Genomic DNA, 18,796 nt, shown 5'->3' with positions numbered 1-18,796 from the left:
AAAAAATAAATTCATTTTAACAACAACAATAAAAAAAAAATGCCTCTATTGAATTTTCAAAAATGTATATTCCATATTCAAGCTATTGGCTTGTGATTTGGGAAGTATTATTTTAATATGTATAATTCCAGAAATTGTTTTAATTAAAATAAAGTTTGTCAATTTCTGATTTAAGACTATTTTGTTTTGTCACCTTTAAAAGATGTTTTAATGTATTTACAGGCGTCGAGTTCATCAAGCCATTGTATGCCTTCTACTGCTCTTTATGCAAGGAGACATTGCCAAACCAATCTTATGCTGAATATCATTTAAAAGGAAACAGTCATATTGAAAAGTGCTTGGTACTTAGTTTTTATATTATTGCTTGGAATTTTTTTACAAAGTTAAAAATTACATGTTTTTATTTTTTTAAAAATTTCCTCCCATAAAATAAAAAGAATAAGTTTAATATATTTATTGTTAGCATAATTTATGTTAAATAGGATTTTTAAATTCATCATTGATTAAACTGCAATATAAAAATATTAAAATTAAAAACCTCGAATGATTAATTTTATTTATTTCATATTTGTAAGAAAATATTAAAGGTTTATTAAATTAGAAAGTTAAACTATGATCTAAGTTTTAATAAAATATTCAACTTTAATGTCAAATAACAATTTGCTTGATATCAATTAATCAAACATGTAAAATTCTTCAAAAATGGTTTATTTGTTAATTGCCTTTTTTTAATCATTGGAATATTTTCTGAACATTTTGAAGTGTAATAATTGTGTATATGTATGAAAATATGAATAAGCTAACTAAATATATATTTATACACATACATGCATATATGCACTAGATTTTTAAAGACGTTTTGTAGCAAATTTAAATTCATTATTTGCATGCAGTTGAATTTAGAAAGGTAATGTTTATATAGAAAGGATAGAAGCGAAATGAAGTATTTTTACTTTCTCATATACAAGAGAAAGCATTGTCAAAAAATTTGAGATTGTGATTTTAATAAATCTGCACGTATCAGACATCCCCAAGTAAAAAAAAAAAAAAAAAAAAAAAAACATTTTTGAATTATGTCTATTTGCCTTTGAATGCAATGATTCACAAATGCTTTAAGCTAGAGATAAAATTTTGTAAATAGTTCTTTCACCAAATTTGTCTTATCAAATTTTGTTTATAATCCATTTAAGGGAAATCTCCATGCTAATCCAAATACTAGTTAACACAATAACAAGAAAACAAAAAGAGCTAATCTTATAAAATTTGGTACTCAAATTTAGTATCCAAAGTATAGATAAATATATCAAATTTGGAACCAAATCCATCTGGTGGTGAACATCTATCAGTCTGTACTTTTGCATGCATATAAGCACGATAATTAAAAAAATGTAACATCTTAAGTAAATGAAATTTTATTCATAATTATTACATCTGAAATGTAAATTTTCATCACATTTTGAACCACAGCTGTGAAAGGGTTGACAGTCAGTCCATCTTAATTTCACAAGCATGTAAATGGATTACTAAAAAAAACAATGATTTAAATATATGAAATTTGATATGTGATACTGTGATTTTAATTTTTATTCTTTGTGAAATAGTTTGGACAATCATCTCGCTAGCATACAAAGTAAATATTCAGTTTTGTGGATATTTTTTTTCAGCATTTCAACTTCTTTAGGATAGATTATGTATGTGTTCATTTGCTTTGAATTCTCTGCAGAGCCAAGTGACACATCCTTAAATCTCCATTGAAATGCACCAACAGAACTATTAATGCACAGTTGCATTGGGCTTTTTTTTTTTTTTTTTTTTTTTAAGATTATTTTTCTCTCCTAGATCAAATTGGGATTGAACACGTGTCTATGAAACATTAGATTTTTGTAAATGTAAACAGAAACATGTGTTTTATAGTGTAAAGAGACATGCTCATTGTGAGATGATTGTTATAATTTATAATCTCATTTGGGATAAGATATTATTCTAGTAAGGGTTTTATTTCTACAGTCTTGTTTACAAGAACACTGATTTTTCCAGAAGTAGGTATGTAAGTCTATGAATGATTGATCTATGGATTTTTCTGATAACAGTAAAAAAGAATTAAATTATTTATGGTAATTACTATAGATTATAATTTGCTCGAAGCAAGATAGAAAATAAGATACTGCCTAAGAATATAAATTATGTAATAATCTACATTTTTGAGATTTTTCATACAAATTTAAATTTAAATCTTATTACAATTTTTATTAAATGTTTTAAGGTGTATATTATATATTTTTTATTTTATTAATATTAAATATCATGTATTTTAATTGAAAATCGTCTATGGCACAATCATGATTGGAAATATGATATATATTGTCATATTTGTAAAATCATTTTATTTCTATGAAACAGATGCTTTTTATGAATTATTATGTGCATTTTTATGATATATGATGCACTTTAAGCTTTGCAGAAGAAAATGCTTTGGTCTGTATGGACTGTTGACGCTTGCCAGGTCATGTCCTAAGGGAGTTCTTCTTTCCACATGCATCTGTCCCAAAGGGATTAACCTCAACTCTGTATTTAAATGCAAAAGAAAAGAGAGCAGAGTGACTGAATATTACACACTAATAGGTTCTTTCACTATAACTGTTTCACACTAATAATTGTTGCTTCCCAATGGTATGCAGTTAATAATAGTTCATTACCTTTTTCTTTCTTTATTCAAAGCATGCAGCTCTCATGTGTAGGTTTTAATAATAAAAATCTGAGTGCACATGATGTTCATAATAGTGCTCAGGGTTCACTATTTCATGCAAGAATGAGTAGGAGGAATATAACACGTTAATGAAAAAGGGTGCAATTAGTTTCTAGGAGACTTATTTCTGCTGGTTTTTAATTAGGGAAGAATTTGTAAGTTGTGAGTTTACAGTTTAAACTACTTTATAATTCTGCTAAAGAGATTATGACATACTACATAGAATAAGCCATTGAGTGAAGTAACTGCTTAACACTTTTCAATGTTCTATATTGACAAGTATTGCTGCTTCTAAATGTCCCACAACATTTAGAAGCTTTGATTTTCATAAGAGGAGTAATACTTTTTAATTGCAGTAAGCAATAATTCTTTTATTTTTATATACCATTAGAAATGGTACTCAATGCTTTGAAAAGTGGGGTTTCATATAGTTGTACTTCTTAGTAGAGGATGACACATTAAATATTTGTTAGTCAATATTCCTATCATTGTCTTATTTTTTTTATTTATCATTGTCTTATTTATTCCTATCATTGTCTTATTTTAATCACACTCCAATTTTAGAACTGTTAGATGATTTAAATTGTAAATTATACAGTAAATTCTGATCTGAATGACAAAAATAAAAATATATGTAAAATTTCATTTTCACCCTTTTCTATGCTTATTACATCTTTATATGTTCATTTGTATGCAAATTGTAGATTTTTTAAATTGGTTGTCAGTTTCTGAAACACTCTATATATAATTATTTAAAATATGTATAAGATGAAGATTTCTGATTTCACATAAAGTTTTAAGGTTTCTGTTACATTCATTAAAATGAATTCAAAATCAGGCCATGGCCATTACTGACAGAGTATGAATGTTATATGTATGAAAATAAAAAAAATAAAAAGGAAAAAGGAAAAAAAAATAATAATAAAGGGAAAGATGGAAATGTATTGTTTAGATTATTTCATTTATTCAGTATTTTAAAGAGACTTAAATTGATTTTGCAACTGATTAAATGTTTTTATATTATTCTAATTAGTAAAACAATAGGAATTGATTTAATTTAAGTATTGAAAATACTTGGAAAGGACAAAAGATTTTTTTTTACATTTTATTATAATTTTAGAATTTATTTTATTACAATTACAGTCTGGCATCATCTCCTTCAAAATAAATGTCTTGGGATGTCTAATAGTATTGGAGACAATTTCCATGCTTTTTCTAATGATGCGGGACCTTTTATATTGCAATTGCCTTCAATTGGTCAGTTTTTATGCTTTAAGATAAGCATTTTAATGTTTTCTAATATTTTCAGATGAAATCTTTTGTGGTCATTTTTAATATTGGTGGGAGGGATCTTAATTTTCATCAGCGGTATAATTTTCATAAGGGTATATTTATGTAAAACTCATTAATGAGTAATGTTTTTACTTATCTAAAACTCATTAATGAGAAATCCAGTGTGATAAAATGCATTATCGTGATATAGCACTTAGTTGGTCTTGATTTTTAGTCAATTACTAAAATCAAGTTCAATTCAAATCAATTCATTGACTTTTTTTTTTTTTTCGGAGTCTTATAAAATTTCTTGGTAAAAATTATTTCATTATTGGATCTGCATTCACAAATTCTTTGTGAAAAAAAACAATCTTCTTTCTTGCATTTTTTCCCCCTTCTGATGTGGTAGAATCCCCCCTCCCCACCACCACCATGTGTTTGACATTTCATTTTTGGGTCATACTCAAATAGTTACAAATCATCATCAGTAATGACACATTCAAGAAAATGAGAATCATTTTGAGTATACTACAAAGTATCTAGGTACATTTTCCCTCCTTTTGTTTTTACAAACAAACAGTTTTTTAAGAATTGATGCAATTGTTTTTTAAACGATTATCCATGGATTTTCTCCTTTTCCTATTTATTGGTCAAAAATCTAATAAATGTTGATGCGATTCAAATTTGACTTTTCGCCAATTCTCCTGATTTGTTACATGACAAACAGGATCCACAAAATCTTGGATTCTGATAATTCTTTTGTCAATTCTTGTGGCACCGGGCTTCTGTTGCAAAGTTTATTCTCAATCAATTTTCTTCCATATGAAAATGCCTTAAACCTGAAAATCTGCACAAAACATTACCTTCATAGGCTTACTTCAGTCATGCAGATGTTTCCCTCGCATTGTGTTCAAATCTACCTAGTTCAATTATGCACAAAATTGAAACATCAGTTTTCAAAATGCCTTAGAAAAAAGTGCTTATGAAAAAGAAAAAAGAAAAAAAAATCAAAAAATTGGCTTTATGCTAATTAAACTTGCATCACTTTTTTCATCAAACAGAGATACACTCAGTTCCCTATCTCATTAACTTATTCATATTCTGCTTACGTGTTATAAAAATTATCAATAAAAGAGTACCTTTAAAATTGGCAGAAGGATATTGTGATAAACAATATAAATCAAATCAAGGTTATCAAACAATATAAATCTCAGAACAAATTTAAAACAAGATGAGGAAGTTGGAAGCATTATCATAGCTTCTATATTTTAGAAATGAGGGGAAAAAATCCCTAAATATTTGCTAATTTTGTAGCTTTTTGAAGTTTATCATGTTATATAGTGTGATAGTTTTATTTTATACAATCAAAGTTTCAGTAATTATATTTCAAAAGGCTTGATGAAAATCAAAAGGGTGCTTAGGAAATATGAAAAATATCATGTATTCTTATTCTGCTTAACATTTTAAAATAATTTTTCTCAATAGAAGATTAAAAAAAAAAGTTTAAATATTAAAAATTATTTTGATTGTTTATTTAGAGATGTTTGTTTCATAATTATGGAATATTTTAATTTTAACACTTTAAGCAACTCATTCTTAATATTCATTAAGCTAAATTGGAAAATTATTATAGTCAAAATGTACCTTTCCAATGATGCTAGAGATATACTTCATGAATTATTATAAAATAATATTTATATTCCTTTTAGTTTGGATTTATTAATTTGAGCATTAAAAAGACATCTTAAATACAATTAGATAGAATAATTTTGATTGATGCTTTTTTAGTTTTCATTCATGACCCATAATTTATAGAAGCATTATATATTTGTTTTGAGAAACATAATAATCTTAGAATATATATAAATTTTGGTTTTAAAATATAGTATACTGCTCATAATATGACCAAATAAAAAATTGATTGTTTTTCTTTTGTTTTCTGAAATATTTTGTTTTGGCAATAAAAAGATTATATGTTTATTTATTTTAGACTTTTCTCAAAGAGAATCCTATTTATGAAAATAAGCGTGAGATTTTCAAGGAAGCTGCTATTATTTCTCTTGCCACAGAGAAAAGACAAAAAGAACTTGAGCAAGCTAAAAAACGATTCATTCAGGAAAAGCAGAGTAATGATAGCAATCAATTAATTCTGCTTAAAAGACAGGATATTCTTAGAATGAAACAAAATAAGGTGCAACAACAATTCAAAGAGAATGATAAAGAATTGGAAGAATATAATTTGAGTGCTCAAAATTCACCTCAAAATCTGAAAAATGGAATTAAATTGACTTTAACAAATGAAAAGAGTAAAACTGTTGAACCATTAGAATCAGCTGCTACAAAAGTATCTGAAGTGAAACCCAAGCCGAAAGTAGTTTATATTGGTCGAGCACCTAACTACAAGCCACGATCAAAAGGAATAAATAAAAAAAGTTCTGTACATTCTGAAATGAAGAATGCTAGCTTAAATGCAGATAATTTTATTAAAGATGAAGAAGGGAATAATTCTCCTAATATGTCTTCTAAAGATGAATATATTGCTACAGATTTTGCAACATTACCGGCAGATGACAACATTAAAATGATTAAAAATAGATTAGCTCTTCCTCCTAAAAATCATGGCAAAAACAAAACAGCATCACCGAAGAAAAACAAAAATATTCCTAGTTGTCAAAGTGAAGCTGAGGCAAAAGAATCTGAAAATATTGGATGTGATTCTGATAAACAGTCAATTAGATCTGAGAAGACAGCTGATAACTCTGAGATAAATCAAGCTATCAAAAATTTCATAAGGAGTCGCAAAAATGCTACTCCACTGAAAGGTGATCATTTACTTAGTGTAAAACCATCAGAGTTGCCATCAAACATTCCTCCCCCCCAAGAGTCAATGTCTAGTCATAAGGTATCATCTCCTTTACAGAGAGAGCAATCTCTGACTGAGGAAGAGAAAGATTTTCTCCTTTTAGGTATAAGTAAGTCTGATATGCAACCTTTGGCAATTCCAAGACCACCTCCATCAAATTTAATTCATAATCATTCTGATAATGTGTCTAAAATTCAGTCATTTCCTCCTCCTATCCAAGTACCACCACCTGAAATAACTTCAAAAGTTCCACCACCAAACATAATATCGCAGATTCCACCACCAAATATTGCTTCTCAAATTCCGCCGCCAAGTATAACTTCAAATATACCTCCTCCAAATTTAATTTTGCAGTGGTCCTTGGAAAAGAATCAACAAAGCTGTTCTGCTCTTTCTAATATGTCTTTGTCTAATCATGTTAATTCATCTGTTTCTGTACAGTCATCACACATGTATGATGTGGATGAAGATACTGGTGTAGTGGATATGGAAATAGATAATGATCTTGTTTGCTCAGAAATCAAGATTGGTTCTGATGTCTGTCCTACAAAAAGTGAATTATCTTCTTTAGGTGATTCAGTTAAGAAAGAATTTGCATCCTCTTCTTCATCTGGAATTGAATTATATAATGAAGATAGCATGCAGCAAGTATCAGATTCTGATTTGGTTTCTAACGAATATGATGATAGATTGATACTAAAAAATTTCTTAAGTTCTTTGATGGATGCTGTATCAAAAAAAGTTGTTAAAGATTCAAAAGATAGAGAAAATTCTGTTGAGTCCATTTCTGGAAACTTATTGCCTTCTACTGATAAAGTCATTGAATCAGATGAAAAGTCTTCAGATGATAAGTTTCATTTCTGCCCTTCTGGATTTGAACAATCTGTTTCATACTCTCAGTTTGAAAATAATGAAAAAACCAACATTGTAAAGAATAAAAATGATGTATTTTCAGAAATAACTGAGCAGTGTAGTAATGATGAAGTAGTATGTATATATGATACACACTTGGAAGGTATGCAGCAAAATTTGTCAATCGAAAACATGCCAAAAAAGTCTCAAAAAATTGAAGGGGAGGAATTCAGTTTGGACAAGAAAGAAAATGTGACATTAACATCAAAGACGAAAGGAAAACTTCATGATGTAATGATTGATGAAACAAATTCATTTTCATTGAATGCTGAAGAAAAAACTAATAATCCTTTCTCAAAAAGTGTAGATATTATATGTGATAGAAAGGAGAGAAATTGTGGTACTGATTCTTCTTTGAAAGGTCAAGAAATCTGCAGTTCTATCAGCATTTCAGCACCATTAAAGGTAACATCCTCTACTATAAATAATAAAATACTAATAAAAAATATTTTTTTATTATTTTAATGATACTCTTAATGAAATTCTTAATATTGCTAATAATTCATATTCTAAAATATCTAACCAGTAGAGTATTTATTACTTTAAAGGTAACTGCAAAACAAAATTCAGTTGAAACTCTCAAGACAGTTTGCAAATCAGAACTCCTTGAGCCCATTCAATCTATTGATTCAGAAAGTCAACACCATAATAAATCAATATCTTTTGAAAAAATGTTTGAAAAGAAAAGAAACTCGTATCCAAATTTGAATCAAATACAAACAAATTCTTTGTCAGAAATAGAAAGTAAGTTATATGTTCCTGTATTTCAATTTTTATGTTTTAGTGTTTGATGTCTCTTGTTTTCATGCTTTGCTCATTTTATTGCCATAGAAAAAGGAAGTCCGCCTTCTTCACCTGAAATTGAAATAATAGAACCGGATGAAAAAATTTCTCGGTTAGAAAAGTTCTCCTATAAGCAATCTGCAGGTATATTTGAATTATTGTCTTGTTCTATAACAATGTGTAAATTATGTATTCTTTTCTTTCAATTGTTATTTTAATGCATTTTGGATAAGAAATTTGATACACCAAAGACTAATGAATAAATCCCCTTACAGAAGCTGAAGAATTTGATGAAAACGTAGCAGAATCTTCAAATTTAACTAAAGGTTGGTTTTTGAGTTTTTATATATTGTATAATTCGATCCATATATTTTCAATTTTACCTGATTTTGTCTTTTTATATAGCTTCAAAGTTTGGTAAGAATTTTCCTGAAAAAATTGAAATTAAAAATGAAGTTGATATTGAAATTGCAAATCCATTTTCACAAATGCAGTCTTTTAATGATATGGAAAGCATAATTTCTTGTCATTTAAAGCATTTTTTTTTGTCTCTTTTTTTTTTTTTTTTTTTATATTACATAAATAAGTGAAGTTGAAATAGTTATGGCTTAATGGGCCATCATATTTGCTTCTTCTTACGCATATTTAGATTGCGCTTCGGAAAAATCTGAAAATGTTAACATCAAAGAAAGCATAAAAGAGGAAAAGAACATGGATGAGATCAAAATGACATTCCCATCAGAAGATTCTCAGAGTCAACCTGTACCAAATTTGCATAAATTTGACACAGATGATATTATAAGTAACATTTCAACTGATGGACCTCCTTGTAAGTAAACAATTATAAAATATTTTTATTTCTAATAATTTAATATTAAAAAGTAATAATTCGTATTAAATTTCTCCCTGAATTGAATGTAACTTTTGTTGAAAAACGTGCTTGCCCTTAAAATTATTTTCTTTTTTTAGTTTTAAGTGAAGAATCTACAAATAAGCACATTAAAGAAGAAACAGAAGGTTTGTAAAAGTTGAAATTATATACATGTATTTCTCCTAATATACAAGGTGGTCAGAATTAAAACACCCTACTCTTGAACTCTCTCACAGCAAGCTATTCAGTCTAAGGGCTCCAAAATTGTTGAACACACTATTCAAGACATGGGAAAACGGTTTATGCGAAAGGGAAAAAAATTAGTTACAGAAACAACGATAGATGATGTTGTACAGCAGAAAATATGCTTAAAAAAACACAAAATACACATTTGTAAAACATTGTATTTGAACATATAAACATTCAATCACAAGGACCTTATCGATTCAGGGTAAACTGCTCAATATGGTTCCATTCTTCAAGATGTAAAATCTGCATTCTGTAGACAGATTTTTCAACTGTGGATTGTAATTGGTCAATTGAGATGCTTATTACATGCAGAGTGTTACTGTCTTTCAAATCAGCCAAGATTACTAGACACCCTCTATAAACAAGATCTTTTAAGTATCCCCAAAATCGTTAGGATCTGGAGAATAAGATGGCCAGTCGTTGGAAACGCATGACTAACTACTCTATCATGAGTAAAATAATGCCAAAAAAAAAAAAAAAAAACTGATGTACACAGAATCCAATGTGTGGAGGCACTTCATCTTACATAAAGGTAATTGAATCAAGACATTGGTGCTATTGATTTTTATGCGTACATTATAATAATAACAATTGCTTACATTAATATTTTCGAGCATGTTTTAGTACCTACCAACCATCACTGTGCATGTGACAGAGCCATTGCACTTAGCCTTTTCCAAAAATAAATGTCAAAGAATAAATGGGGCTGTGAATCCACACCAAACTGTAATTTTTTTGAGTGAAGTGGAATCTCTTGGAAGGTACAAGAGTTTTCTGTGTCCCTAATAAGATAGTTATGGGTGCTGACTGTTCCACTTAAATGGAATGGGCTTCGATGCTTCTTAGAATCTGCCATGGCCACGATGCATCCACTTCAACTCTATCCAAAAATGTCAATGCAAAGGTTAGTCGCTTTTCCCTGTTGATGAGCAGCAATTGCTGTTTGTAATGAATTTAGTACAGGCAAAAATGTACCATTTTTCTTTGCATATTCATCACTGCTCTGTAGGGAACACTCAAATGCTGTGACACTGCACATGCATTACTAAAGCCTACAATGTTATCCATTTATTGTTCAACAATAGCAGTGGTGACATCTGAACAAGTCAATTTGCACTCTTGACCTGGCTGAATTCTTAAGATTTCATTTTCTCGAATCGAGCGATCATTCTTCTGAGAGTTTCTGGAACTAATGGTTCTTTGCATAGATTCTTAAGTCAATGAAACTCTCAAAGTGCAGCTGCAGCATTTCCTTTGTTTTCATAAAACAACTTCACAAGAAATCATGTTCTGGCAGCATGATAGCCATTGTTTATAAGAATAACATTTTCCCAGTTTTATCCCTTTTTATGCCCAGAACAGTAGCTGCAAATTAACTGTTTGCATAAATTTTTTGTACTTACAATGCAAAATTGCAGTTCCATTGGCAGTTTAAGTTTTTTCACTTTTTTCTCCCCCTTTTACATATATATATATATATTAGCAATAAAAATTAAAAAGGAAAAATTGCATAGCATATGTGTTTTTTTGTCATTATTTGTGTCTTTTCAGCATATTTTTTATTGTACAGTGCCGTCAATCAGTGTTCTGGAACTTTTTTTTTCACGTAATCTATTTCCCCATTTCTAAAATAGTATGTTCAACAATTTTGGAGCATTTACACTGAGTAGTTCACTATGCAGAGAACTCAGAATAGGGGTGTTTTAATTGTGATCACCTTGTATATATTTTAATAATTGATTTTCATCTTTCATTAATGTAACATTTTATATTTATTAAATGAAATTAGTCTGATAATCCATTTTTAAGATTAATCCTATTTAGTCTAGCATATCTGACCAAAGTCCATGAGTCAGGGAGAAAGGGAAATCTTGGAGCACCTTGATTAGCACCTGAGTTAGAGGAATGATTTAACTTCAACATATGAGGTAGATTGACTTCCTGGAAGAATTTCAGGCAAAACTGGCCTGCATATGTATTTCTGTTGGAAATATGTCTTCCATGAAATCATTGTACATCACCTGTTTGTTTGCAACTGTGACATTAACATTGATAAAGTGAGACCACAGTGTTTGACCACAAATTTGAAAAGCTTACAGGATTTTTGAATACTGTAGCATGATCTGCAAATATAATGCATAAGCATCCCAAAGATACAATGTTACTGAAGATAATACTATACTGTACTTAACTACTATTAATGTATTTCAAAGCAAGAAACAACTAATCGATAAGGTTCATCTTTTTCCTGATCTCATCTTGTGCTGGAAGCTACACCACATAAAATTATATGTCCTATAATCTCTTTTTTAATATTCTATATAAGATTTTTTAAAAATTTTGAATGTTTAATGATTTTTTAAGATAAAACAGACTTTGAAAATTATTTTTAAATAATATTGTTTTCTGTTTTATATTCACTTTCATTTTTATAATGCTAGCTTCAAATTCTAAATCCAATACAAAAATGTGTAATTATTAACTGCTTTCAAAATTTGTAATGTGTGCTAATTGAATTCAACTGTATTTGAGCCAATACTTAAAAAAAAAAATTTTAACTTTAATTACCAATTATAAATATTTAGTTTTTTCATGGATGAACAATATTATAAATTGTATTTTGATTAATCAAGTTTCAATTTCTAGTTTCAAAAGTTTTATTTATGATTTTTGTTTATTTTTGTTCTATTTCTTTACAAAGTTTTTAGTTATTTTCATTTCTTTCCCCCCTCAGAAAAAATTAGAACTGACTCTGATACAGATGAATATGAAGCAGTTGAAAATTAAGTACACTTCTGATGTTTTATATTGTATATTATCAATGTATTTAAAATATATGAAGATAGTTTGCATTTTTTTCATCAATTGTAATGTATTGTATGTGTATAATAAATAAATATTTAATAATATCAATCATTTATATGTTTATGTATTATAATGAACTGTTTTTACTTTTATGTATTTAAAATTTTAATTAAATGTATGAATAGTGAAATTTTATTTCATAGTATTGTGTAGATATTTTATTTCTTTGGATATTATTATAAAATTTGGCTAAATACTCCGAAATTATTTAAAATGCGTATAGGAAGTTTACATTATTTCATGAATTGTAATGTAATGTAAATGTTAAATATTGTCGATCATTTATATGTTTATGTATTGCAATTAATTGTTTTTACTTTTATGTATCACAAAGCTTATATTAAATGTATGAGTAGTGAAATTTTATTTCATAATATTGTGTAGATGATTTTTTTGGGGGGGAGGGGATATTTATATAAGTTTGGGTAAATACTCCAAAATTAATTAAAATACATTTAGATAGTTTCCATTATTTCGTGATTTGTAATGTATAATAAATACATAAATGTTTAATATTGTCGATTATTTATATTTTTATGTATTACAATGAATTGTTTTTACTTTTATGTATCTGAAAGGTTTAGTTAAATGTGTGATAGTGAAATTTTATTTCATACTATTGTGCAGATGATTTTTTTTTTCTTTGTATATTTATATCACGTTTGAACAAATACTCCAAAATTGGATATTTTTCAAAAAGGAAAGAAATGTGAAGACTAAATGAACGATCTGATTTTATTTAATTAAAACATAAAATTTGTATGTGTTCCTTATGACTAAAATGGAAAAATATTCCCACTGTGTAGTCTCTATATCATTTTTATCATCAACAATATTAACAAAAGTTCATAATAAAATAGCAACCATATACCATAAACAAGTAGGGTTTTTTTCTCTCTCTCTCAGAGAAATTTCAAGAAAAATTAAAAAATTATCAAGCCATAAAAGAATAATCCAACTAATATAAAATGATGTTGTTATGGACAAATAAAATTCCGCAAAAATCCGACAACAGATTCGCTTTGTACAAATTTGGGCAGAAAGTCATACAGGCTGAACAAATAACCAAAATAAAAAACGGTTTGCAGGTTTAACATTGATAGGTCACCGGATTTTGTTTTATTATTATAGGAGATTATAAATACTTACGCGCTTGATCGCGAATAACAGTCTTGCCATGAACTTTTGTTATCAGATACCGTAGAGAGAGAAGAATTTGCGAAGTGGGTTCTCCAGAATTGAACAATATCCCTATTGGGTCTTTAAAATCTTGTGGATAGATGACACTCATTTTTCGATCCATTTCGACAGTAGTACACATAACTGTCGCATCTGGGCGACGTGTGTACGCTGAGAAACCATTGCATTCCCTCAAAGTCGCAATATGGTATGGGTTCATAGGTTCCTTCAAAATAGGACCCCTCTTTGAAACACAGTATCCAGTAAATGGGTGGAAAACGACGAAAATAAATGCTGAACATTATTTAACGCTTCTGCGCGGAAAGTTTGTTCCATGTTTGCGTGAAACAGAGCGCCTTCTACTCACGTTTGTGTAAAATGGAGCAGCAAATCAAGGAATTCCTGATACAGGCGTTCGGAGAAGAAAGAATCACGTTACTATTTCCGTGGCCTCCTCGGTTTCTAGATCTAACACCGGAAGACTTGGTTATGGGGAAATTTAAAATCCCGGATGTATCGATTCCTTCCAGATTGAATAATCTGTTCGGAATTGAAAAATGCAAACCGCCGAGAGCTGTTATGTATACAGCCGGACATGCTGCCGTTTGCTGGATATGTGACTCGCCTGCAATGTGTTATCACTTGTGGTGGTGGTGGAACACATATTGCTATAATAAATGATTTGGTATTTTTGTTATTTGCGTGTCTTTTTTTTTTTTCATTTATGTACGAAACGCCATTTATTGCTGGGTTTTTTTAATTATTTTTTTCTAATCTTAAAAATATCCCGTGATTTATCGATGTTAAACCTTGTTTTGTGTCGCTTAACTTTCTGGAATTTTTAAAGTTTTTACGGACTTTTTGCCCACTCTGTAGTTGGTGTATGGTTTAAAACAGTAAGCAGACCTCAATAGCAAATAACATTATTAATACGAAGGCACAAACGACAAAACACAGCTGAGGCTTGCACAAGCAATGTATAGCAACCCACAAGTAGTAATCGGTAGTAACAACAATACACAATGCGGCCAGACAGAATTCAGCAGATAGAGGGAATCTACGTAGCTATTCTTCACGGTCTCTCAAATGTCTCTTTGCTTTAGCTGTATCCAACTGCCGACTCACTACTACACGACTCGATGCTGCTTCTATAATAAATTCCAGGATTCTGCACACAGCTCAATTTACGAATCTCTTGAGCTGCACTTCGCTGACTAATCCAACTGATTCGCCGTTCTCTATGCAACTCTAAACCTCTTGACGACTGACTTCAGCTTGGACTGCTGGCCTTTTGTAATTTCCAGAGCAGGGCAGAGAAGATTCTCAAACAATTAAGTAAATATCCTAATGGTTCTATCGCCAAAATTCTTGAAGATCCTAGCATCATCCAATTGTCGCCAAGCCGTGGGGTCATTGATCCAGCATCCAATAGAGATGATCGTAAAACGGTCTTTCCTAAAATGGAACTAACCATGACAGATTCAAAACAATTTAGTTCCTTTGTATAAACTACCAGTATATAACTACTTAATAGAGCAGAAAATGTGCAAAGCATATAAAAGAATAATCAAAATGTCTAAGTTCATTTTGAGCCCAAATAATCCGGAAGAAGAGGTCATCTTCCCACAATTTCATTAGAATGAAAAGAATGAGACTGAAATAAATTTTAGAACGTCTAAGAGAAATCAAGGAACTCGTAACTAATTTAACCATGGTTAAATCAATTATTTAGCCGTTATCCAGAGGAATTATTTTTCCTCCGAAAATGAACCGAAAACAAGCCGCTCATGTAATAAAATTGTCAATCATACTAGGTAATTGGATTTGGAAGTTCATATTGATATTAATAATGTCACTGTGCTTTTTGAACTGGCAGTTTATGAGTTTACAAACGAGAAACTGCAATTACAGAAACTAACATCTCAAACCAGGTTTGTTAAATGACACAAGCATGATAAAAAAAATCTAAGTTCACTCGAAAAAGTCTTATAAATTTAGGAGACAACAAATTCTAATGAAGAATGCATTCTAGCTACAAGGGAAGAGTCGTATGTCATGAAATTTTTCTATGAGAGATCTCCGAGTCAAATGATGAATTTAAAATTATGATACCGTTGACACTGAATAATTCCCTTTAATATTGTTACGGACATTCTGGAGTTCTTCCCACGATTTGTTGGTCGATGAAATAAGACAGTCTTCTAGTAACGAAAGAGGACGACTTTTATTAGACATGAATACACAGAGACGACAAATACACAGCCAACACATTACAACAAACAGAAGCCCACAAGTATTAATCGGTAGCAATAACAAGCACACAAAATGGCCAGACAGAATTCAGTAGTAGGAGGAGGAAATCTTCGTAGCTTCACTCTATGGTCTCTAAAAGTCTACAATTCACCACTGTCTCCTCGAGTTAGCTGTATCCAACTGCCGACTCACTACTACACGACTTGTTGCTTCTACAATGAACACCAGGATTTGGCACGCAGCTCAATACAGCAATGGCTTGAGCTCCACACAACGCTTGCGCTTCGCCGAATCGATCCAACTATTCCACCGTTGCTCTGCTCTTCCCTCTACTACTCTATACACGACTAATTTCGGCTTGAGACTGCTGACCTTTTATAGTTCCTGGAGGAGGGCAGAGAAAGTTCTAGAACAATCAGACATATTCAGTTCCAATTGGCTCATCACTTAAATTCTGGACGTTTCCAGTAGTATCTATTTTGTCGCCAAGCTCTCGGATCACTGACTCCGCACCCGATCATGATCTTTCAGAGGTGATCGTAAAATGGTCTTTCCAGTGATTGAATAACCATGCTTGGAAGCAACATTGCAGATTTATAACAATATGTACTATTCTTTATTGATAAGCATGAAAATTGTATTATTCTCCTTCGAACTGTTTTTTAAACTTTTACTATTAGTTAATTAAAATTCGCTTATATACAATGATGAGCTTTGACTTATGTCATAAGGGAGACAAGCGAAAAAAGTAATAATTCTTGATCCTACCGTACTGAAACCATATTATTCTTATGTCTAGTTAGATTGCCCTTGAATAGTAACTGCATCGTTTATACATTATTGTTGGATAATGATTATTATAAAAGTCGTATAATAGCAAAATTTTCACATCAACTTTTAGGAATTATAACAAACTTACAATTATTTCAGAAATTTCTAAGCATTAAAAGGAAATCTTATATTCACATATTTATTAATGAATCATCTCACATTACTTTTTCGGATTGATAAAAGTTAAAAATTGATTGTTAGAGTATTTTTCAATACTTCATTCCTAGAAATTGGATTTCCACCTTAGTCTAAGTTATTGATAAAATTGTCCGTCTCAATTAGCATAGAATATTATACGTTATATCTATAATATTGATCGATATTCTGAGCACTATACAATGTTGTGAATGTTATAAATATATCGTAAAACTCTTTGTACCATTAAGATTGGGTCGCCACGATAGATGAGAAACCGGAGAAAAGATCCATAATCTGAAATTAAATTAATCTGACATATTATTTAACTTGATGACTTTTAATCTCTTTCGACCATTTGGAAGCATCGTTCTTATTCCCAAAATTCTATTAAATTAACTAACGCATTCTTAAAAATAAACAAATCGATAAATATTTCGCTGCTTCTAGAGCATGAATGTCATTCTCAATGGAGTAGATTCGCGCTCATGTAAGCCTAATTTAAATCTTCATGACAATTTATTTGTGGAAATCATTGCTTAAAAGAACCAATGGGAATAGTTTCCCCAAAACTTTCTCTCATATTCTCATTTAAAAGTGTTATCCTCCTCCATCCAAAATTTTGGACCTTGGGTTAAGACCCCAAATTCTTTACATGGCATTGGCAAACACTAGTTATGAAATACTGATTTTTGAAGCAAATTTATCACATTTACTGACTTTTTCGAGTGATCTTTGGATTAATCTCTGGCATGTGATTGATAATACTTGAAAATCGAATTACTGTTTTAGTCACCCATTCTCTTTTTCCAGCCGATTGAAACAAAAATTTGAAGCAGAACTACAATTGCAGTCACATTACCAGATTTCATATACTTTTGACATTGCGTTTTTTATTTATCTCTTTTGCACTCTTAAAGAATTATAGACCGACCAAAAGTCAACCCCTGGTTGTTTTAATTAAGGATTTAAACGACTTAGAATCAAAAGAATGTATAAATTCTGGTCAGACTCAAATAAAGGAATATTATGACAAATAAAGGAATGACTCACCTCATCCAAGTCTCGATATTTATTTGACAGCGATTCATGGGCATCCAGAATAAGAATGAATTACAAATTTAAATACAGCGAATAGATTTTTTGCATACAGCTTTCAAACTACACATTTTCGAGCGCGTGTACAGAAAGCACCCGTTTCATCCAAGCATCCTCTAAGAATGTCAGTCTCTAAACAAAAACAAAAGTTCAACGCTCTGGTTTGGCGCCATCTGTTGGCGTTCAAGTGAATCACTACCCCTTTATGGATTTGATTTCAAATTTGATAAGTTCTATATTTGAAATATTGAATCTGGGAATCAGATTTTATTCATCTGGCTCTTTTCATTTTTCCGTAAATGTTTTAAATTATCTTCGAACAGACAGGCTTCTTCTGAATGGATTTCATTCAGATTTTGACAGAAAAATTTAAATTTGATGTAAAGACTATATATAAATTTCATTAGTATAGCTTAAAGCAAAACAAAAGGGCTGACATAATAACAAAAATATGTTAAAATAATGCCTAAAGTGTGTATTTCGTCAGAGTCCTTCATTCGATTTTTTTTTATGATTATAATATTTTCTCTATATTATCTTCGTGAAAAAAGTTATTTCGTTAGAATATAGCATCTGACGACCATTGTTAAATGTGTACTGACATTCTCAATTATATTTGCGACGCGGTTTTAGGTAAGACTTATTTACCGTTTCTCGCCAAAATTTTGATAAATGTCTGAAATCACCAAAAGGCTAGCTAGCATTTTGAAAGTTAACCATAGGAAATAAATAGCTTTTA

At 29.9% G+C, this 18,796-nt stretch overlaps 1 protein-coding gene across 2 annotated transcripts in view; it reads left to right on the top strand.

Annotated features, from left to right (window-relative positions):
* The window catches only part of LOC129968522 (uncharacterized), a 31,522-nt gene extending 15,713 nt beyond the window's left edge, over positions 1 to 15,809 (top strand). Inside the window, exons 6-13 of one of the 2 annotated variants that reach the window (XM_056082501.1) lie at positions 223 to 341; positions 6,009 to 8,198; positions 8,342 to 8,537; positions 8,625 to 8,720; positions 8,852 to 8,902; positions 9,226 to 9,405; positions 9,546 to 9,593; positions 12,431 to 15,809. In XM_056082501.1, coding sequence (XP_055938476.1) covers positions 223 to 341; positions 6,009 to 8,198; positions 8,342 to 8,537; positions 8,625 to 8,720; positions 8,852 to 8,902; positions 9,226 to 9,405; positions 9,546 to 9,593; positions 12,431 to 12,483 — 2,933 coding nt within the window. In that variant the 3' untranslated portion in view covers positions 12,484 to 15,809. The other variant, XM_056082502.1, reaches the window with a different exon arrangement.
* Positions 15,810 to 18,796: the final 2,987 nt, after the last annotated feature.

This window comes from Argiope bruennichi, chromosome 5 (genome assembly GCF_947563725.1).
Source record: "Argiope bruennichi chromosome 5, qqArgBrue1.1, whole genome shotgun sequence".
NCBI classification, from domain to species: Eukaryota; Metazoa; Arthropoda; class Arachnida; order Araneae; family Araneidae; genus Argiope; species Argiope bruennichi.
This window is presented reverse-complemented; position numbering and strand designations above follow the sequence as displayed.